This window comes from Rattus norvegicus, chromosome 5 (assembly GCF_036323735.1).
Source record: "Rattus norvegicus strain BN/NHsdMcwi chromosome 5, GRCr8, whole genome shotgun sequence".
NCBI lineage: Eukaryota > Metazoa > Chordata > Mammalia > Rodentia > Muridae > Rattus > Rattus norvegicus.
Genome location: NC_086023.1, coordinates 167,917,335 through 167,939,030, shown reverse-complemented (window position 1 = coordinate 167,939,030; position 21,696 = coordinate 167,917,335). Strand labels below are relative to the sequence as shown.

At 54.1% G+C, this 21,696-nt stretch overlaps 1 protein-coding gene across 6 annotated transcripts in view; it reads left to right on the top strand.

The window, feature by feature from the left end:
- Nucleotides 1-21,696, top strand: part of Espn (espin) — a 33,898-nt gene that overhangs the window by 4,138 nt on the left and 8,064 nt on the right. The window contains exons 3-10 of one of the 6 annotated variants that reach the window (XM_039110682.2): nucleotides 10,922-11,108; nucleotides 11,225-11,407; nucleotides 11,583-11,714; nucleotides 14,493-14,694; nucleotides 15,897-16,162; nucleotides 17,304-17,351; nucleotides 18,968-19,195; nucleotides 19,286-19,478. In XM_039110682.2, the coding sequence (XP_038966610.1) occupies nucleotides 10,922-11,108; nucleotides 11,225-11,407; nucleotides 11,583-11,714; nucleotides 14,493-14,694; nucleotides 15,897-16,162; nucleotides 17,304-17,351; nucleotides 18,968-19,195; nucleotides 19,286-19,478 (1,439 nt within the window). Of the gene's footprint in view, nucleotides 1-10,921; nucleotides 11,109-11,224; nucleotides 11,408-11,582; nucleotides 11,715-14,492; nucleotides 14,695-15,896; nucleotides 16,163-17,303; nucleotides 17,352-18,967; nucleotides 19,479-21,696 lie in introns of all 6 variants that reach the window. The other 5 variants (XM_039110681.2, XM_008764380.3, XM_039110680.2 and 2 more) reach the window with 5 other exon arrangements.

Below are 21,696 nucleotides of genomic sequence, written 5' to 3'. Positions count from 1 at the left end.
ATGGTGAGACATGTCCCTGGTTGGCCTGGAACTTACTCTGCAGACCAGGGTGGCCTCAAACTCACAGAGATCTGCCTGCCTCTGCCTCTGCCTCTGCCTCTGCCTCTGCCTCTGCCCCTGCCCCTGCCTCTGCCTCTGCCCCTGCCCCTGCCCCTGCCCCTGCCCCTGCCCCTGCCCCTGCCCCTGCCCCTGCCCCTGCCTCTGCCTCTGCCCCTGCCCCTGCCCCTGCCCCTGCCCCTGCCCCTGCCCCTGCCTCTGCCTCTGCCTCTGCCCCTGCCCCTGCCCCTGCCCCTGCCCCTGCCCCTGCCCCTGCCCCTGCCTCTGCCCCTGCCCCTGCCTCTGACCCTGCCTCTGCCTCCTGAATGACTACCATGCCCAGACTAAGAATACTTGCTCTTTCTGCCCACCTCTTCCCCAGGGGCTGACATTACAGGCTTGTGATACCACACGTGACGTTAGGACTTTTCCCCTCAGGGGGGGGGTCTCTGGGTACAGAGGCTAAAGCTCTGAGGAGTACCTAGAGGCTACTGCAGTAGTCTCTATCAGTGCCTGTGTCAGCGGCCATCGGGGGTTCAGAGGCCCAGACCTAAGACAGATCCAGCCAAAGTGAACCAACTCCCTTCCAACCAGCCCATCAGGGCCACGGCCTCTGCTTCCCACTCTGCGAGCAGGTGCTCCTCATGACCGCTCCCTTGCTGATTATACTTGCGTTTGGTATACTAGGCACGCAGGCCAGGTCACTCGCTTGGCTGCAGCAGGTGGCCATCCCCAGCTCTGAGACTACTGTATGTAGGGAAATGAGTCATCAGCGCCTTCTAGACCCGACTTAGGCAGGGAGAAGGTAAGGAGAGAGCAGCCCTCCTATCCCCAGAGCCCTGAGCAGGCCACCTCTGGAGAATCTTCCAGTTTTGTGGCCTCTCAACCCAGTCCTGCTACTGGTGGGGAGGCTTCTTTTTTTTTTAATTTTTTTTTTTGGGGTTCTTTTTTTTTGGAGCTGGGGACCGAACCCAGGGCCTTGCGCTTCCTAGGCAAGCGCTCTACCACTGAGCTAAATCCCCAACCCCCACCCATCCATTTCTGACGTTGCCTCAGGCCGACTGTCTACTAGGGAGCATGCTGGAGGCCAGCGTGTCCATACAGGACAGACAGATGCTGGTGTGGACATAGGCCTTGAAGGGCAGGCACCCGTGGTCTCCTTAGCTCTGGACAGGAAGGATGAGTCTGTTTGGCTTCCGGCAAGGGTTCCCCTGACTGACATTGGGTGGGTGGACCAACAGGAGCTCTGCTGGGGTGGCTTTTCCCCATAGCCATTTGGTGGCCACTGAGGTGAAGATATTCAGAAGGCAGGGCTGAAGGACATGTGAGAGCCAGTGGCCCCAGAGACCTTTGAGTGTGTGCTCTGACCATCGGCGGCCCTAGAAAGCCTTGGCCCAGACTCCTGTTAGACCCTTCAGATTGGAGCCAGGCCATACCTGTGGCATGTCCTGGGCCCCAAGGCTATGGTTCTGACGTGCCCGTCACACTCCCTCACTTTTAAGCACAGGACACTGAGTTCCTAAGAGGACAGGTCACATACTATAATCACTCTCCTTCAAACACAGTGTAGCTAGAGGTCTGGGCTGGTGGCAATGTTCTGGGCACCAAGCCTGCTCATCAGGTTCTAATGAGAACTACTAGCCCCTTGGCTCCACTTTAGTGAGAAGCCCACTAATGACAAACCTAGAATCCTCCATCATGGGCTGAGATTCCCACGTGTAGAAAGACTCCAGCAGCATTGCCGTGACACTTGTGAGTTAAAGCCCTTGGATACCCCGACCCCTCCCAGGCCATGCCAGGTGCTGAGTAAGATTGGGCCCTGGTGCTGACTCTGCCAAATGACCTCTCTGAGGAACCGCCAGACTGTCCAGAAGTCCCCATGAATCTCAGGGAATTAGACAGAGGACCTGGGCTCCGATCCCTGCCGTGGTGTGTGACCAGGTTGATAAGAAGGGAGGGACCTTTGTATGGATGCCAGGCTGAGCTCAGGCAAGAGGGAACATTAGGAACTGGGGTCAGGGGCTGGTGTGCCCATGTAACCTCTGACCGTGGCTGTGGGACTGTCCAGGACTACAGAGTCCAATAAGAGGACCCCACAGCCTACCCTGAAGCTATGGCTCCCTGCTCTCTTCAGGCTCCCAGGCCTGCTGTGAAGGATTGTAAATTATTCACAAGGGCTCAGCTCTCTCTGGTGCCTCAGTGAGGGAGGAAGGGTGCCATCCCTACCTGTGGGAAACTTGATCCTACCCAGGGAGACTCTGGGTAACCATGGGTTTGTGCTGACAGGTCACAGGGGATCTGTGTGGCTGGGCAGCTTTGGGAAGGGCCTGGTGAGCACAGGTCTATACCTTGGGGCACTGCACAGAGCTCGCAGGGACACACTGTACTCTTTTCTCTAGTCCACCCCAGTTCACTGGACTGAATCTTTCCAGAAACAGAAGTTGCTGTAGAACCCCTCCTCCAGCTCAAGAGGGTTTTCCTCTGAGTACTGTACCTGCAGAAAGGAGACCCCTAATCTGGGAGTCCTGGAGGTTGTGCCTGGGAGTGAGGGAGACAGGTGGACTGACAGTCCTGGCCAGGGACACAAGTAACTCACTGTACATATAATGTCTGCAGCCCCACCCGGGGCAACTAAAAAGGCTCAAAGGGCTGGCAGACATCTTTGCTTGCTTGCTTGCTTGCTTGCTTGCTTGCTTTCCTTCTTTCTTTTCTTTCTTTCTTTCTCTCTTCCTTTCTTTCTTGTATATGAGTACACTGTAGCTGTTTTCAGACACACCAGAAGAGGGCATCAGATCCCCATTACAGATGGTTGTGAGCCACCATGTTGTTGGGAATTGAACTCAGGACCTCAGTGCTCTTAACCACTGAGCCATCTCTCCAGCCCAACAGCGTTCTTGAATCCAAGCGCCCCACCCCCACCCCATCCCCTCCCTTTGCCATGTCTGCTTTGGGCGGTGGGATGGGGGAATCTGGGCTTCACCCTGACTTTGAGCTTTAAGACTGGAGAGAGGGAAAGTATCTGAGGTCTTTCTCTCAGGCTCCTGGGCCCTTATCATCTTTGGACACTGTCCTACATGTCTGTGTGTTTTCTTTCTATCGAACTCCATGACTAATGAAGCTACAGGCTTATCTTCCTCACCGAGTGGGCCCAGTGCCTGCCACGCCACAGTTGGGCCTTTGTTTGCTGATTGATGAGTCTGGAATCCTGGGTCTATGCCTGGTGACAAGTTACTGCCTGTGCCTTTAGATGGAACTTCTCGTCTTCATCTCCCTGTGCCCACTCGGCAAGTGGACCCACTCTACCTGAGAGGCGGAGGCCATGGTGGGCACAGAGCTCCTGGCCTGGCTGCTTCTTCATACATATACACTCACCAAATAGGTGTAAACTCTTTGCCCAGCCCACCAGCACTGGGGATCTACAGTTCTCCCAGCTTGTTCAGAACTCTTCCATTCACAAGTATATCGGTTTGCAGGTCTGTCCTAAGCATGTATGTTCACGGAACGAGCTAAACAAACGAACAAGAGAAGAATACAAGGGAGATACGTGCCACGCAGTAAAACTGGACTGTTTGGTAGGAGGCCATGGGGTGTCCTTTAAGTTGAGGAGACAGGAAAGGCCTCTCCTGAAGATACCCCAGTAAGGGGATCAGCAGCGCAGAGCTCTGCTAAGAGGGCGTGGCCATGGGGTTGGGGATTTAGCTCAGTGGTAGAGCACTTGCCTAGCAAGGGCAAGGCCCTGGGTTCGGTCCCCAGCTCCGAAAAAAAAGAAAAGAAAAAAAAAAAAAGAGGGCGTGGCCATGGCAGAGCTCGCAGTGAGGGCGTGGCCATGGCAGGAAATCCCGCCCCAGCTGTTGGGGCGTGGCCGCGGCTGGCGGCATCAGAGTTGAGAATCTCGTGGAGGTTGGGAGAGTTGAAAGTGCTGGAAATGTCACAGGTGCATACATTGTTTCCGTTGCTGTGACAAACTACTAACAAAAGCAACTAGCAGAAGGATTTGACCTGTAGTTTAAGAGGAGATATAGTCCATTACTGAGGAGGGAGGGGGGAGGCAAGCAAGTCAGTAGGAACCTGAGGTGACATGTCCACAGTCAGGAAACAGAGAGTTGAATGTGGTGCTCAGCTGGTTCCCCACTTTCTTCCAATTTCCAACAACTCAGGACCCCAGATCATAGGGTCACTTCCCATCTCAGCTAAACCTCTCTGTAACCGTCCTCACATCTCGCCCAGAGGTGTCTCCCGGGTGATTCTAAGTCTAGTTAACCTGACAATGAAGTTGAGCCAGGCTTGCTGGTGGACCAGGACACCAGTGAACTGGTCTAGTACCTTCCTTAAAACAAGTCTGTGGTTTTTTTTCCCCCTCTCTGGGCCAAGCTCTTAGCATAAATTGGAGTTGTGATTGACAAACATTTGTATGTAAAGACTCTTCCTGACCTCCTCAGGGCAGATGTTCCTGGCAGCAGAAGAGTAAGAAATTTTACCCTTTGACCAAAGCCTGACTGATCACTCCTTGTTTTTTTTTGTGGTAGCCCTAGCTGTACGCTGGCATAAATTAGAACAGATTTCTCAGAAGCCTTCAGAAATAGACTAACACTCCCTCTTCTGACAGAATAGCTTCTTTGTTCAAATCACATCTTATTGCCCAGGAGGAAAACCACAAACCACTTATGCTCTAAGGTCATTGCTCAGAGCAGCAGGGAATTTTGGAGTAGCATTTTCAAACTCCAGAGTTTAGGGTCCAGAAGGAGAGGGAGTAGTGGAGCTGGAGAGATGGCTCAGTGGTTAAGAGCACTGGCTGCGGGGCTGGGGATTTAGCTCAGTGGTAGAGCGCTTACCTAGGAAGCGCAAGGCCCTGGGTTCGGTCCCCAGCTCCAAAAAAAAAAAAAAAAGCACTGGCTGCTTTTGCAGAGGACCTGAGTTCGGTTCCCAGCCTCCACATGATGGCTCACAACCACCCGTAGTTCAAATTCCAGTGTATCTGGTGCCCTCTTCTGCCCTTGTGGGTACCTGCATGTATGTGGTGTGCATACAAACATTTGGGCTCTCACACATACACAGAAAATAAAAATAATAAATCTTTAAATAGGGAGTCTTAGCATGGTTCAGTGGTTGAATGTTAAAGCCCTGTATTGCATCCCCAGAACCATATAAACAGAGTGGTAGTCTAGGCCTACAGGATTAAAAGTTCAAGGGCTATCCTTGGCTATGTTCAACCTGGAGTGTGTGAAACCATCTCTCGAGAGCTTGTCCTTTCCCAACATGGCTGACCTGGAGGTGGGATGGGAACATTTAGAGTTTCAGAAGCTGTTCTGTGCACAAATGAACCTGTGGGTGGCCAAGGAGCAGGTGCTGGGAAGGGTGCTCACCCTCCTGTGAGTAGTGCTCAGCCAGTCAGGAGAGGTTTTAACTAGACAATGGCTATGTGAGACCCAGCACCCCCTCCCCCAGAAGACACTTCACAAGCTGCTTTAAGGTTGACCCACAGAAGCTTATGAGATGTTGGAGAGCGGCACTCTCTTACCCGAAGAGGAAACTGAGCCTGGAGAGGGCAAAGGGTCCTGTCCTGGGGTCTTACGGTGACTGGGGAATAGTGATGAGTGGAGTCTAGGGGCTAGGAGAGCCAGGCACGAACACACACACACACACACACACACACACACACACACACACACACACACAGAACAAGTAGACTAACCTGCTGCCTGCCCCACTGGCCCTGGCTCATCCTGTCAGACAAAGAAGGAGCATCATCCCAACCATGGGTCTGAGAATTCAGAAAGGGACACTGTGTCCCAGCTTGAGGGAGGTGGCACTTGAACCTGGTTCTCCTTGGCCCTTGTCTGCTCCCCGGCCCATGCATACCTGAGTTCACTAGTAAAGGGGTTCCTGAGAGGAGGGTAGAGGCCTATGTGCAGAGGGAGACAGACAGACCAACAGACAGACGGGTAAGAAAGGTGTGGACACAGCATAGCTGCAGCTGCGCTCTCTCTCTCTCTCTCTCTCTCTCTCTCTCTCTCTCTCTCTCTAACTGGGCCTCACATCATAGTTTTGTCTACTTTGTATCAAATGATCTTAGCGCTCCTGGCCTTTGTGTCCTCATTTGAGAAAGGGGAACAAGGGGTTGGGGATTTAGCTCAGTGGTAGAGCGCTTGCCTAGCAAGCGCAAAGCCCTGGGTTCAGTCCCCAGCTCCGGGGAAAAAAAAAAAAAAAGAAAAGAAAAAAGAAAAAGAGAAAGGGGAACAGTGTTAAAATCCACCCTCAAGACCATAAGAAGGATTGGATGGGGGAAGGGTGTGAAACTTGGTAATTGCTAGGCTTGGTAATGAAGTAACTCTTGCATTAAAAGTAGCGGTTATCAGTCAATAATCATTTTTGAAAATTAAGAGAGGGTCTGTCTATGTAGCTTTTGCTGGCCCTGAACTTGCTATGTAGACCATACTGAGCTCTTTCTTTATGCCTATCCATAGCTTTGTGATTTTTCTTCAGTGAATCTGAGGGAGCCTGCATTTCTCTCACCTCTATACCAAGCAAGATGAGAACTGCTGCACCCTTTCTCAGGGCCATCAGCAGAGGTGCCCCACGCCCTGAGCCTCCCACTCCTCAATAGAAGCCTTGAGGGCAGGTGATGATGGGTGCCAAGCCTCTGCTGGGAGTGGCAGCCAGCAGCTGTCGGGAGGAAGTGGGTTCCAATGCCTAGTTCCTTTTAGGTAGCTGGATACTCCTAAATGGTGGCTACCTGCCAACTAGAAGGTGCTGGAAGGGCAAGGCTCATAGAGAGTCCAGCTTTCTTTGTTGTTTAAACTGCTTCTCCTACCTTGAAAACCCAGCAAGCCCTAAGGGTCACCCCCTTTGTCCTCCAATCCCCAGAACCCCAGAACTCACTGTACCTTGGTTACGGGGGTGGGGTGAATAATTCAGGCTGCTGAGTGTCGGTCATGAAAAATTCAGCAGGCTGTTCCTGACACACCAGTGTGTGGGGGTGAAGATGCTGCTGGGATTGTAAGCTGGAGCCATGAGCCAGCGGGGTTCTGGAAAACAGGTGTGCAGCTGATGGCTGGGTCTCCTGCCTGCCCTGTGTCATCCAGGCAGGGCCTGGATGGTTTTGATCTTTATTTTCCATTTCATTTTAGTTTAAGTTCTTAGATATGGAGTTTTCCTATGTGGTCCAATTCTCGGTGATTGTCCTGTCATAGCCTCCCAAGTGCTGGGATGATAGAAGTGTACCAGGATGCTCGGTGATTGTCCTGTCATAGCCTCCCAAGTGCTGGGATGATAGAAGTGTACCAGGATGCTTGGTGTGCACGTGTGTGAGCGCAGGCGCGTGTGAGCGTGCACGCGCGTGTGAGTGTGCACGAGTGTGTTGCTGAGTTTGGAAACCCAGAACATTTCATATGTAGGAAGGCATTGTAATGCCGACTACATCCCCAGACTTCACTTTGCTCTTGACATGGGTGACGTGCTGGGGATAACATGCCGTGGTACCTATTTGCCCCCAGACATCTAAAGAGCCAGATTCAATGTGATATTACCAAGCGACAGCCTTGTGTCAGGGTCAGGGAAGGATGACCACACCAAGGAGTCAGGAGAGACAAGAAATGGGAACCAAGGGGTGGGGGGAGGGGCGCGGTATACAACCTAGGAGAGAGGCTTTGGGGTCAGGGATGTAGGTTGAGAAGCGGGGCTGCTGGGAGGATGGTGGGTAAGGAGAAGAAGGCATGCTTGCCACGGCAGGAGCAAGGACCTAAATCATGTTGCAGTGACAAAGGGGATGGTGCATTAGCCAGGTAGCGGAGGAGGGACATGCACGCCATTGGATGGATGAGGGAGGGGCTTGATGAGTCTGACGCTCTGGATTCTTAGCTACGGAGAGAGAGGCTGGAGAGCCCTGTGATGTCAGGGCTAATCACAGAGTATCAGGATGGACACCCTACCCCCCACCCACCCCACCCCACCCCCCATCCCCCAGCTTGAGTATACAGACCTGAATGGGCAGGTGATGGGTCTGGAGTAGCTTATGGCTCCACCTAGTGTCCATTCTTGGTAACTGCACCTTGGAAAGTCCAAACCGGTACCAGCCTAGTAGCTAAGGCGGATTCAGTACTCTCGGATTGCATCTCACCTGTGGGGCTGGGTTCCTGGTACCCAAGTGGGGTACCAGGGCTGAGCTGGGAAAGCAAGGATAAGGACTAGTAATTATCCAAAGCTAGACCATAATGAGGACCACGGAGCCCAGGTCCCACCTGCTCTCCCCACTTCACTATCTGTGTGCCTACTACGGTGGGGCACATTCCACAGGCGTGCATCCCACAGATACCTGTGTGTTTCTATCCCATTTACTATTCTCTGAAGTGGGAATAACAACAGGACTTATCCGAACTGGAGAGGTGGCTCAGTGTTTAAGATCACTGGCTGCTCTATTGAAGTACCCAAGTTTGATTCCCAGCATCCAGATAAAGGTTCACAACAATCTGTAACTCCAGTTTCAGAAAGCGCCCTCTTTTTTTTTTTTTTTTAAGATTTATTTATTTATTATACATAACTACACTGTAGATGTCTTCAGACGCACCAGAAGAGGGCGTCAGATCCCATTACAGATGGTTGTGAGCCACCATGTGGTCACTGGGAATTGAACTCAGGACCTCTGGAAGAGCAGTCAATGCTCTTAACCTCTGAGCCATCTCTCCAGCCCAAGCGCCCTCTTTTGACCTCTTTGGTGCACACACGTACACACAGGCGAAGCATTCATACACATAAGGTAGAATAAATAAATCTTTTAAAACATTAAGAAGGGCTGGAGAGGCTGGGGATTTAGCTCAGTGGTAGAGCGCTTACCTAGGAAGCGCAAGGCCCTGGGTTCGGTCCCCAGCTCCGAAAAAAAAGAACCAAAAAAAAAAAAAAAAAAAAAAGGGCTGGAGAGATGGTTCAGTGGTTAAGAGCACTGGCTGCTCTTCCAGAGGTCCTGAGTTCAATTCCCAGCAACCACATGGTGGCTCACAACCATCTGTAGTGGGAATCTGGCACCACCTTCTGGTGTGTCTGATGACAGCTACAGTGTACTCACATACATGAAATAAATCTTTTTTAAAAAGTTATTAAAAATTAAAAAGAGGCATGGTGGAACATGCCTTTAATCCCAGCACTCAGAAGGCAAAGGTGGGTGAGTCTCTGGGTCTGAGGTCAGCCTCATCCACAAATAGAGAAGGTTCCAGGACAGCCAGGGCTACAAAGAGAAACCCTGCTTTAAAAAACAAAACAAAAATACAAAACAAAAAACAAAAACAAAAACTAAGAATTAATTAATTAATTAATTAAAATGAATGATATACCTGTTAGCACCATACTCTGAGATAAATGCCCAATATATAGTAAATCTGAGGCTGCTCAGGGTGTTGGAGAGATAGCTCAGTAGCTAAGAGCACTTGCTACTGTTGCAGAGGACCCAAGTTTGAGTTTCAAAACCACCTGGGATTCCCACCCTACAGCCATTTTATACCTCTGGCTTCCCAGGGCACCTGTATTCCTATACACAAACCCACACACAGATACATGCACATCATTAAAGCATCATCCAGTGTGAAACCCAGGGTGAGGTACTGGGCAAACACTAGAATACCACTTGATGTCCATCTGACATTCAGATTTAATTGGGGATGCTGTATTTTAGTTGGAAACCTCCAGCCCTGCCTTCTAGGAAATCAGTTTCCTCGGGGAGGCGCAGGCCAGTAACAGTTATAGCCAACCGAACATACCAGGCTACCAAAGGAAATGGCCCAAGGTGGGAGGGGCCTCCAGAGGGTGTGAGAGAGAAAGGACAAGGTTTCAGGGAGGAGGGGTGTGTTCTGAGTCTTTAGAAGGAATGAGTGGGCCATTCCAAATGGGGAGACACCTGAGGAAGGCGGAGTTCAGACAGCAAGTGTTGGGGCACACAGTGATAGCTACTGTGGCTGAGAAGGTAGAAGAAACCAGGTAATCATGTCCTTATAGAGACCAACTAAAAGGTGGGTCTAAGGCTTGTGAGACAGTGCCAAGGGTAAAGGTGTTTGCTGTGTTTGCAGCTAAGGGTGATGCCCGAAGTTCCGTCACCAGGAACAACATGGTTGAAGGAGAGAACCAATTGACTTCCCAAAGCTGTCCTCTGACTGCCTTGTGCCATGACACCACACACACACACACACACACACACACACACACACACACACAAATAAATAACTTACAGTAAAAGAGTCTATTTTCAGTAAGAGGAAAAAAATAAAATCAATAAAAAGGTAAGTAAATATAACTATAATGTAAAATAAATTTTAGTTGGGCATGTTGATGCCTGCTTTTTTTTTTTTCTTTTCTTTCCTTTTTTTTCGGAGCTGGGGATTGAACCTAGGGCCTTGCGCTTGCTAGGCAAGTGCTCTACCGCTGAGCTAAATCCCCAACCCCTTTGATGCCTGCTTTTAATACCAACACTTAAGAGTCAGAGGCAAGGGGTTGGGGATTTAGCTCAGTGGTAGAGCGCTTGCCTAGCAAGCACAAGGCCCTGAGTTCGGTCCCCAGCTCCGAAAAAAAAAAAAAAGAGTCAGAGGCAAGCAGATCTTTGTGAGTTCGAGGCCAACCTGGTCTTCATTGTGAAGACCAGCCAGGGCTACATAAAAAGACCTCGTCTGAAAAATACAGTAAAATAAAATAAAATAAAAATAAGGAGGGGTGGAGGAGAGTGGAGAGGCACTCTTAGAAACAGCAGTGTACGGTTGTGCCAAAGAACTCAAGGACAACCTGTGACAAATCCTCTTGTCACCTGCCCTCTTTCAGCACTCCACAGAGACAGTCTAGGGTGGAAGGAGGCTTTTGACGAGAGTGCAGTGGGCATCTAGAGCCCACGCTGGGTGTTGCCTATTCGCAGGGGAGTGAATGCCCAAACCAACAACGGTGCCACGCCCCTGTACCTGGCGTGCCAGGAGGGCCACCTGGAAGTGACGAAGTACCTTGTGCAGGAGTGCAGTGCAGATCCGCACCTGCGCGCCCAAGACGGCATGACCCCCCTGCATGCCGCGGCGCAGATGGGCCACAACCCAGTCCTGGTGTGGCTGGTGAGCTGTGGACCACCGGGTGGGATAGTGCCGGGAATGGGCGGGGCCTGATGGGGCCGAGGCGGGGCCAGGAGGAGCCCAGAGCAAGCCCCGCCCTTTTCCCCGCCCCACTACAGGTGAGCTTTGCGGACGTGAGCTTTTCGGAGCAGGACCACGACGGCGCCACAGCCATGCACTTTGCAGCCAGCCGCGGCCACACCAAAGTGCTCAGCTGGCTCCTGCTGCACGGCGCAGAGATCTCCCAGGACCTGTGGGGCGGGACCCCGCTGCATGATGCTGCTGAGAACGGGGAACTGGAGGTCTGGGCGGCCCGAGCGGGGCGGGGCTGGAAAGTGGGCGAGGGGCGTGGGCGGGGCGGGGCCTGGGACTGGGTTTGCAGTCGCCCTCTGGCGGCCGCGCGCTGTCCTTGCAGCTTCTCTGGAGTGCCCGAGGGAGGCCGAGGGACCCAGCTCTGCATGCTCCGCCCCCCTACAGTGCTGCCAGATCCTCGCGGTGAATGGTGCGGGGCTGGACGTCCGCGACCACGATGGGTATACGGCTGCGGACCTGGCTGATTTCAATGGCCACACCCACTGCTCCCGCTACCTACGTACGGTGCAAACCCTGGTATGACCCAGAAAGGGCTGGTGTGGAGTTATCCCATCTCACCATTTAACCCCAAGAATAAGAGTCATGCCCTGTTCGGTCCCCAGCTCCGGAAAAAAAAAAAAAAAGAAAAAAAGAAAGAGTCATGCCCTTTTACCAAGAAGAAAGCTGAAGTGCAGGGATGTGAAGCCACTTGCCTGAGGCACCATTTGAGATTCAAAATTGCCGTGGGGCTTGAGGACAGCCAGAGGCCAAACACAGCCTGCCAAGTTGACCTTTCACCCACCCACATGTATTATCTGACTTAAATCTTACAGAACCACTCTTGTAGGGTGTGGTCGTGGTTCCATTTCACAGATAGGTAAACTTAAAGTGACTCTCCACACTCCCAGTAAATGATAGAATCCAGTGACTATGAGCTATTCTCTCTCTCTCTCTCTCTCTCTCTCTCTCTCTCTCTCTCTCTCTCTCTCTGCTTCAGTGCTGAGGGTTGAACCTAGGGCCTTGGGAGTGCTAGGCAAGTGATGCACCATTAAGCTACACTTCCAGGTCTCTCTCCATCTGCCTTTTAAACTGACTTTGAGATAAGTAAGACGCTGCTAATTTGCCCAGGCTGGCTTCAAACTTGTGCCTCTCCTCTGCAGCCTTCTAAATAGCTAGGATTACAGCTACGTACCGTAGCCCCTGACAGGAGCCACCTGTCTTGACTAGTACACATCTGCTCACTTTGTAGTTAACTCATAACCAGAAAAGGATATATGGTTGTAAATTGTTTTTATTATGTACTTTACAAAGCCACAAGATGACCCAGTAAGACTCAGGCTCAGGTGTAGGTCTCCCCAAGTCCAGGGCCCTGTCCTAGATAATTCAATGCCCACTTTGGGGCAGCAGAGGAAGAGGGAAAGGATGGGTCTCACAGCCCCCATCAGATGCTATCTCCAGCGTCTAGCCCAGCCATGAGAAAAGATGGAGGAGAGAAGGCCAATGGGCTTGCTCTGTTTGCTAGCATGAGGGGGTGATCCTGTTTGGGGATCGGAACAGTACAGTAGGGCCTAGGGGTCAAGCAGGCTGAAAGGCTAGGAAATGAACTTCCAGAGAGGGCCTCCCAGAGTAAAGGAGCGTACAGCCCCATCATGGGGAGTACAGGGGGGCGGATGCTGAGAGGTCTCTATCTGGACCAGTAGTACTGAGTATCTTTTTTTTTTTTTTTTTTTTTTTGGTTCCTTTTTTTTCTGGGGACCGAACCCAGGGCCTTGCGCTTCCTAGGCAAGCGCTCTACCACTGAGCTAAATCCCCAACCCCAGTACTGAGTATCTTTGTTCTCAGGCTGCAAGTGTGTAGCCCCAGTGCCGCTCCCCCCACCCCCGCGACCCTCCAACACCTCCTGAGAGCCTACTGGGCTCCAGCTTCTGATGCTGACTCAGCCATAAGCCACTGTTGAATTCTGACGCTGGTAGGCTCTCTGGCCTGTGCGCCACAGGTGTGACCTAGTCCATCTTTGCCGTTTGATTGGCACTTCACAATTAAGGCATGTGCTAGGTGCCACACCAATTTTCACCAGTTTTCAACACCTTTGCAAATACCGCTATTCCCACTAACGGACGGGCACTTACAACTCAGGTGCAGAAAATACCAATACATAATGCTCATAATCCCATGGCACAGTAGAGGACGGGAAACTAAAGATTTTGTTCCAGGCTGCAAAGCCTGTGTATGCCCCGCGTCCCAGCCTCTGTAGCCTACGGATGTTAAGGCTGGGTCTCAATGCTGCCACCTAGTGCCCGTCAAGAAAAAAGCACCTGCAGGTTGTCTCTCCCTGCCATGCCAAGCCATCTTCTGGGGTCCCACTTTCCTTCACAAGGTAGGCAACAGGGCCTGGACTCCTTGAAGTGAACGGGGTAGGCAGCAGAATTTGCCCCCCTTGCCCAGGCAGGCCCGGCAGCAGCAATGACAGATCCAAGTCACCGAGGTAGCTGGCCCAGAAAAGGCAAACACTAATTACAGAGCCAATAAGCAGGGCTGCTGATCCGTTACCTGGTGCCAGCCTGCTCCCCTCTCCCAGGGGGCCTGTGACACTTCTCAGGCAGGGAGGGGCAAGGGGCAGGGAGGAGTATCCTTGGGCAGGAGGCTACAGAGGAGGAGGAGGAGCAGGCTTGCCGGTAGCAGGGACATCATGGGTAATGTAAGTTGGCCCCTAGCCCTGACCTGCTCTGAGCGAGTGGGAGGGGCAGGCCTGCACTCAGAGGCCCAGCCGGTGGGAGGAAGGTGACAGCCTGGGCTAGCACATCCCATCTAGGGCTCAGCCTTTCCTCCCAGCACCATCAGGAGGTGCACTGGCTCTAGGTAGGCAGCTGGTAGGTCAAGGAAGTTAGGTTGCAGCCAGGCAGTGGAAGTCAGTCGAGTATATTCTTCCTCTTCCTGCAGTACAGCCCCCGGGGTCCTTTGCCCACAGATGCATAGGAGCCAAGGCCTTCTGCCTTCTGATTAGAGGGGAGAAGCAGGTGCAGGGCTGCATTCCTTTGGGATACAGGCTAGACCCTCCTTCCCAAGGGTCCTGAACATCAGGATCCATGTGTCCACTTTCCTGAGCATGAGGAGAGCTAGGTGGGAGTTTCTCTGAGGCCTGATGTGGTGCAACTGGGAGCTTCTGCTCTTGACTCCTGTTCTAAGAACATGCAGAAATGGTGCCCGAAACCAGGAAGTGTCTAGGCAGGCTGCTCAGTGAGGGCTCATGATAGGAGTCCTGGAGGTTATCCCCACAGGCCCCTGGAGCCCAAAACTTCCCTCCTTTTCCCTCAGAGCTTGGAACACCGAGTCCTGTCCCGGGATCCATCCATGGACCTGGAGGCAAAGCAGCCGGACTCAGGCATGTCTTCACCCAACACCACCATGTCGGTCCAGCCGCCGAACTTTGACCTTGGCTCACCCACCAGCACCCTCTCCAACTATGACTCCTGCTCCTCCAGCCATTCCAGCAGCAAGGGTCAGCGCTCTACTCGAGGTGAGTGGATGGTAGGAAGAGGAGGAAGAGTGGAGACACAAGTCGAAGCACGGGGCCATTCTGTCTGTCTGTGCCAGTTAATGTCCTTTTTAAAAAAAGATTTATCGGGCTGGAGAGATGGCTCAGTGGTTAGAGCACCCGACTGCTCTTCCAGAGGTCATGAGTTCGATTCCCAGCAACCACATGGTGGCTCACAACCATCTGTAATGGGGTCTGATGCCCTCCTCTGGTGTGTCTGAAGACAGCTACAGTGTACTCGCATGCATAAAATAGATAAAATCTTATATATATATATATATATATATATATATATATATATATATATATATATATACTGTAGCTGTCTTCACACACACCAGAAGAGGGCATCGGATCTCTTTACAGATGGTTGTGAACCACCATGTGGTTGCTGGGAATTGAACTCAGGACCTCTGGAAGAGCAGTCAGTGCTCTTAACCACTGAGCCATCTCTCCAGCCCCCCAGTCAATCCCTTAACATGGAGAGGGGACACATGTGAGTTATGCTCCCTGCCACAAAACCCCGCACGGGCCCAACACATGACTCACTGATCAACACAAGCACACATGCATACTTATGCAGGTAATACCCGTACATACACCTAGGTCACACAGACCGAAGCCCTCTGGTTCCCCATGACAAACATGGACACCCACACCCAAAGTCACCCAGTCCAACACAGACACACGTAAACACGGGGTTAAAGACACACATAACGGGGTTGGGGATTTAGCTCAGTGGTAGAGCGCTTGCCTAGCAAGCGCAAGGCCCTGGGTTCGGTCCCCAGCTCCGAAAAAAAAAAAAAAAAGACATAACAAAAGCCCTCACACAGCGCTAGCCCTATGTGTACGCATTGACCACACCCTGAACAGCAGTCCCACCGCCTGCAGTGTTTCTTCCCACCACCAGGTGGCCTGCAGAACTGACTGAGTGTAGCCATCCTGACTCCCGGTCCTGCCAGACCCCTGCCAAGCGGTCCTCCTCCACAAGGCCCTGGAACCCAAAACTTCCTAAAGTGTCCCCTTGAAACCCAACAGCATCACCCTCCTGCCTACTTTGGAGGCCACAGCAAGCCACACTAAGCTAATAGGCTGCCACTGGATAAACTGTTTGCAGCTGAGACAGCTTGGGTCTTGGGTAGGCTCAGCAAACTTCTGTCTGTTCTTCTGCCTTGCCACCTGAGGGGTTCCAGGTGCCAGATCCTCAGACTTACAGAGCTACATGGACATGCTGAACCCAGAGCCTCGGAGCAAGCAAGGGAAGCCTTCATCTCTACCACCACCGCCACCACCAAGCTTCCCTCCACCACCACCCCCAGGCACACAGCTGCCCCCACCTCCACCAGGCTACCCAGCTCCCAATCCCCCTGTGGGGCTGCATTTGGATAACATTTACATGCAGACCAAGAACAAACTCCGCCACGTGGAGGTGGACTCCCTCAAGAAGGAGGTAGGTAGAATGTTGGCCCTGGTGGCTAGCAGGAGGTCTGGATGGACTGGGCACTGGGCCAATGGGGAGCTGGCCTGGTTGACTTGCAGTCATAAATGGGGCTTCCTGGGCTCAGGGCAAGCTTGAGAGCTGAGGGTCCTAGCAAGGTCCCTGAGAACTCAGGGCTGACGGTTGGAGATGGTGTCGGGGACAGAGTCACCATTCTTTTTTTTTTTTTTTTTTTTTTTTTTTTTTTTTTTTTTTGGAGCTGGGGACTGAACCCAGGGCCTTGTGCTTGCTAGGCAAGCGCTCTACCACTGAGCCAAATCCCCAACCCCAGAGTCACCATTCTTATGAGGAGTCGAGGTTGAAAGAACATAGACCCAGATAGTCAGGCCCAGTGAGGAGCTGTGCCACGCCCACCACAGAGTGTCAGGGCCATCGTGGAGTTAGCAGAAAAGGCATTCAGATGTGGTGAACACTTCCAGGGCAGGGCTCAGGCAGAGAAGAGCACAGTAAGAAGGACACTTGAGCCAGGCTGTGATGGTGCACGCGCCTTTCATCTGGGGGAGGTAGAGGCAAGGCCAGCCTTCTCTACAGAGTGAGTTCCAGGGCAGCCAGGGCTACACAGAGGACAGACCCTCTCCAAAAGCCAAACCAAACAAAAGAACAGAAGGTAAGGAAAGTGATGCTTGAAGTTTCTTCCTTGGGTGAGGCACTCTGGAAGATTGATTAACGTGATGGGTGAAGGTGAGGGCCAGACAGTGGGTGATGACGTTGAGCACTAGAGGAGTCTGCTATCTGCTGCTGGCAGGGTGGCTAGGGGAGTAGAGGCTGAGGCTAGCCCTTCCTTTCCCCAGGGTAGGAAAAAGGTTTTCTCCAATGCTAACTCCCCTCCCACTCCCTAACCCCTGGGTGGGCGGAAGAGGAGCATCTATGTAAGAAGAAGGAAACCCTTTGGAAGGGGTAGATCAGTGTGAGAGACCAGAATACCCAAGGCCTTTGGACTTTTGCTAGGGAGCAGAGGAGGGTCAGATGTGAGAGCAGGGTCATCAGAGGGAGAGATGAGGGGGCAACTCATGACTACAGGTGACTAGGTGTATGTAGGGTGGCAAACCCATCAAGTCTTGCCAGAGCCCAGACCTTGCAATTCTCTCCCCAGTCCAAGGCATGCCACCCCAAGGTGGAGCCGAACGATCAGTTTGCACAGGTGAGCCAGGTCACAAGGCCATGGGGCGGAGGCGGCCTGGGAGGGGCAGCCTTCACAGGGACTCCATACCATCCTTTTACTGCCCTTCCGTGTACCAAGCTCAATTTTTTTTTTTTTCAAATCTGGAGGGGAGAAAGAAAGCCCGACAGAAATTGTAGAATGGTGGAAGCCGTCCTGCTTTTAAAGCCTGGTACAGCATATGGGACTTGCCCCCAAACCCTGCCCACTCCCCTTCACTGGGCCTGAGTGCCAGGACTTCCCCACTCCCCTCTGTGGTGTGTTCGTGCAGAAGTGCAGGCGCTAATAGGCTCCACAAAGGGCCCTTTGTGTGCACTTGCTGTCCCTTGCCCCCTCAGGCATGGGTGACTAAACTGTCGGTTAGAACTGGGTTGAGGGCTGTACACCTCTGTGGTTCTAGTGAAGGGGCTGGCTGACCCAGAAAACAAATCCGGCGTGTCGTGTTTCCTGTCACGTGAACCTTTTCCAGTGGGGACGGGGGTCTGAGACCACAACAGAGATGCAGGAGCATGAGTCTGGGTCAGGGACAGCCCCCACCTGGTCATTTGGTCTTTGGCCACACCACCTCTTCTCCCTCGCCCAGTGCAACAGACCTTAGCGGGGAGCAACGGAGCGAGTAGTTTTGTCACCCGAGCCCACCCGGCCACACTTGAAACTTGAGGCCTGGGCCCCGGTGTGGTGTCGTTTACATGGATAGCGATGGGTTCCAGATGCGGGAGGGAAAGGCCAGGGCGCGACCTGGAATGGAGGGGTGGGTGGACAAAAATGAGTAGTTTCACTGTCCGAGGTCAAGGCCCTCTTGCGGTCCGGGCAAATGGCTGAGGGCGGGGAGGATGAAGGTAGGGTACTAGTGGGAAACGAAGTGCAGGGGGCGGAGCCGCCCCTGGCTGGTGGCAGTGCAGTGGGGCTCCGTGACATCCCTGCCTGCTTAGGGGTTAAGCCTGGGATTGGCGGACCCTGGGTGATGTCAGGCCGACTGAGCTCATAGGCGGGCAGCGTGCGGGCCGGGCTGTAACCTGAGAGGAAGGATCAGGTAACGCAGGTGTCGGGTCCGTGCCGCCCCCGCCGCCAGGTGCACAGCGGGGGCCACCGGAACAGTCGCAGGTAGGAGCAGCCCTAGGCTGTGGGCCCCATGAACAAGCAGAAGCGACCCTGGGTACCAGCTCTAGACAGGGGCCCCTCCAGGCCGCGACCCCCGACAGAAAGCCTTCTAAGCTCCTCGTGCGCTCACCAGCGGCTGGTGGAGCAGCTAGTAGGGCGCAGCCGAGCCCTCGGGGCGGGCTAAGTGGGAACTGTTCCAGGGTAGGCTCCCCCTGGCGTCCAGGCTGGGCCACCCCGCCCTTGGGTCCGCCCCTTCTGGCCTCAGTAAGGGCCCCTGTGCCCTTGGCCCTAACCCAGACCCCTCCCTGTCAGCCATTCCTTTCACCAAGGTCCCCTCGCCCCCTGCCCCATCCTGCACGGAGAACTGGGGGGGCCAGGGACGCGGCCAGCTGCGCCCCCCGACGGCCCCTGGCTGCGAGCCCCCCAGGCAAAGAGCGGGGAGGAAGACGCAGGGGGCATCCGGGCCAAGAGCATCATCCGCCACTGTCTTCCCTCAGCCGAGCTCCGGCGACGGCTACTCGGGGCTACGCAGGCAGGATTCCGGGCTGCTCAGGCAGGATTCGGAGCTGCTGCTCAGGCACAACACCGGACTGCGCAGGCAGGACTCCGACCGCAAACAGCGTTCATTCAGTAAACAGCCCAGCACGGGGGACTACTACCGCCAGCTGGGCCGCAGCCCGGGGGAGCCGCTGGCCGCACGCCCGGGCATGGCCCACAGCGAGGAGGTGCGTGTCCACCAGCCCGCACCTGCGGGCTGCACAGGATCGAACCCTGTCTCACACTCCTCACTCTCTGGCCCCTCTGCTCCCCCGCAGGCGGCGCTGCTCCCCGGGAACCACGTGCACAACGGCTGCTCCGCGGACTCCAAAGCGTCCAGGGAGCTGCCGCCGCCACCGCCGCCGCCGCCCCTGCCCGAGGCCCTGAGTTCGCCGCCACCCGCCCCACCTCTGCCCATCGAGGGCGCGGGCGCAGCCTGCGGACAGCGGCGTTCCTCATCTTCTACTGGCAGTGAGTAGGGGCGGGATGCGGGGTGGGGGCGGCGCCAGCTGCAAAGGGGGAGGGAAACTAGAGACCGCCCCCTCCCCAGCTGCGACGTCCCTGGTCCTTCTTCCGGACTCTTTTTTCTTTTTTTTCCAGACCCTACCCTGTACATGATAAGGGGAGGAAAAGTTTTGAGTTGCTTCCGTCCCACGGCAGGACTGGCCTGAGTGTGGCTTTTGGCGAGGCACCTGCCCTCTTTGGGCTTTCTCTTTTTGAGCTAGGGAGAGCCTCGGGGCTCTGGTGGCTGATGTTTCTGAGCAACCTGCGGGAGGGACTGAGTGCTCCTTTCTTCCTGTACCCTGCATCTAGTCTCCAATTTTCCGACCTCCAACTCTTGTTCCTTCGAGCTTAGCACACCCCCTGTGCTTTTCTCAGCCTTGACCGGACTCTTACTGATCAGCTGTGCTTGGCTAAGAAGACTAAGTCCCAGCAACCCATCACGATTTCCTTTCCTTAGCTCTGTGTGTGTGTGTGTGTGTGTGTGTGTGTGTGTGTGTGTGTGTGTGTGTGTGGTGATGGTGATTGTGAAGGACAAACCAGGGCGCCCCTTGAGCACGCCAGACACACTCTCTACCTCAGAGCTTCGCATCTCTGCGGAGACCTGGATTGCTGGACGCTGCTTTCTGCCAGGGATCCTGCATCCCAGTGCGGCAGGGCACAGTGCAGAAATCATGCTCGATAGTTCCAACCCAAGCTTCATTTCTCTGACCCGGCCCAGAGCAGCTCCTATGGAGTCTGTGGTAACATGCCGGCTCCTGGCTGAGCCTCTGGAAAACCCTCCTCAGTCTATCCCCAACTTGACAGAACTCTCCTTCCTCTACAGACCATACTAGGGACAAAAGGAAAATAGACTCTGTCTGCTCCAGTCAACCCCAGTGACAAGATGGCCTCCCTTAGAGGTCTGGATGGACCACCCTTGTGGGGCCCCAGAGTGGCCTGAGCCAGGGTCACAAGGGCAGGAGAGCTCCACCCCTCTTCTCCCCCCTCTGCCCTCCCTGGCCCTCTTGCTGTCCCTGATTCACCCCAGCCCCCCTCCTTCCTCTAACTTCTCTGTCAATTCTCTCCTCTCCGTTCCTAGAAGTGAGAATCCTGAGACACAGGAAGAGTGAGTAGCTGCGCCGGCTGGCTGGCTGGCGGGCTCGCGGCTGAGGCTGAGGCGTGGGCTGGGGGAGGTGGCTTGCCCAGAAAAACGAGGCAGATGGGCCTGGGACTGAGGAAAGGGCTTGCTAGGGGCCAGCAGGTGAGAGGACCTGATACCCCCGAACACCCACCCACAGCATCACAGCATCTAGTGTCTGGCTTCCGGTTTTGCTTAAGTGAATGAACTGGCCAGCGGCTGGCTATCCTTCTCTTTGGGATGTGCTCTGGTTCACCAGCCCTGGTATCTAAGGGCCTCTAGTATAACTTTATTCCTGCCCAGATCTTGGGGGCCAAAGCCTTCCCTCCCCTAGTACTCCTCCACCATCCATCCACCTCCGCCAGCCCTGCTGGAAAATGCAAACTCTGCCCAGGTATTTGCATGCCTTTGGCCTTGCCCTTCTTCCTGTGCCCTCTCCCATGTCCTCAGTAAGCTCCTCCTTCCAAGGTCCCCTAGGGCCATGCGGTGCTTTGCCATAAATGTATGCTCCGCTTGCAGTCAGTATGTCTGCTGTCTGTCTGTGGGTGTGGGGCCAGGGAGGGTCCAGCTGGGTGGCACTGGCACTCCAGAGTCCTGAGTCTTATGGCCTTGGAGGCTCCAGCTGGCTCAGTCCAAGGGTCACTGGCTTTGCTGATGAAGGGAGAGAGCCGTAGGGAGACTCCGCCCTAGTGGGGCTGAGCCAAGAAACCTGGGACAAAGGTTGGGTGGCTAGCTGGGTCCGAGCTCTGGAGCTGGGCAGTCGATGGTGGGCAGACATCTGCTGGAGTCCCCAGGGCTGGCCCGAGAGCCACCATGAACTCCCAGGGGCCTCTACGTGGGGGCCGAATGCCCAGTGAGTAAGACCTGGTGGGGTCACCATGGACTGGGAACTGATGGCCCACCTTTGGGGGCCCTGGAAGCTACTTTTGATATCCCAGGATCCGGAGAGCTTCCTCTGGGCCCAAAGGTGGGCCCCACCCATCTGGCTTGGAGAGGGGGCCTTGGGGGCAGGAGGGAAATACGAATGGTACCCTTCCCTCCACTGAGTGCTTCTTCTCCTGTGGGCAG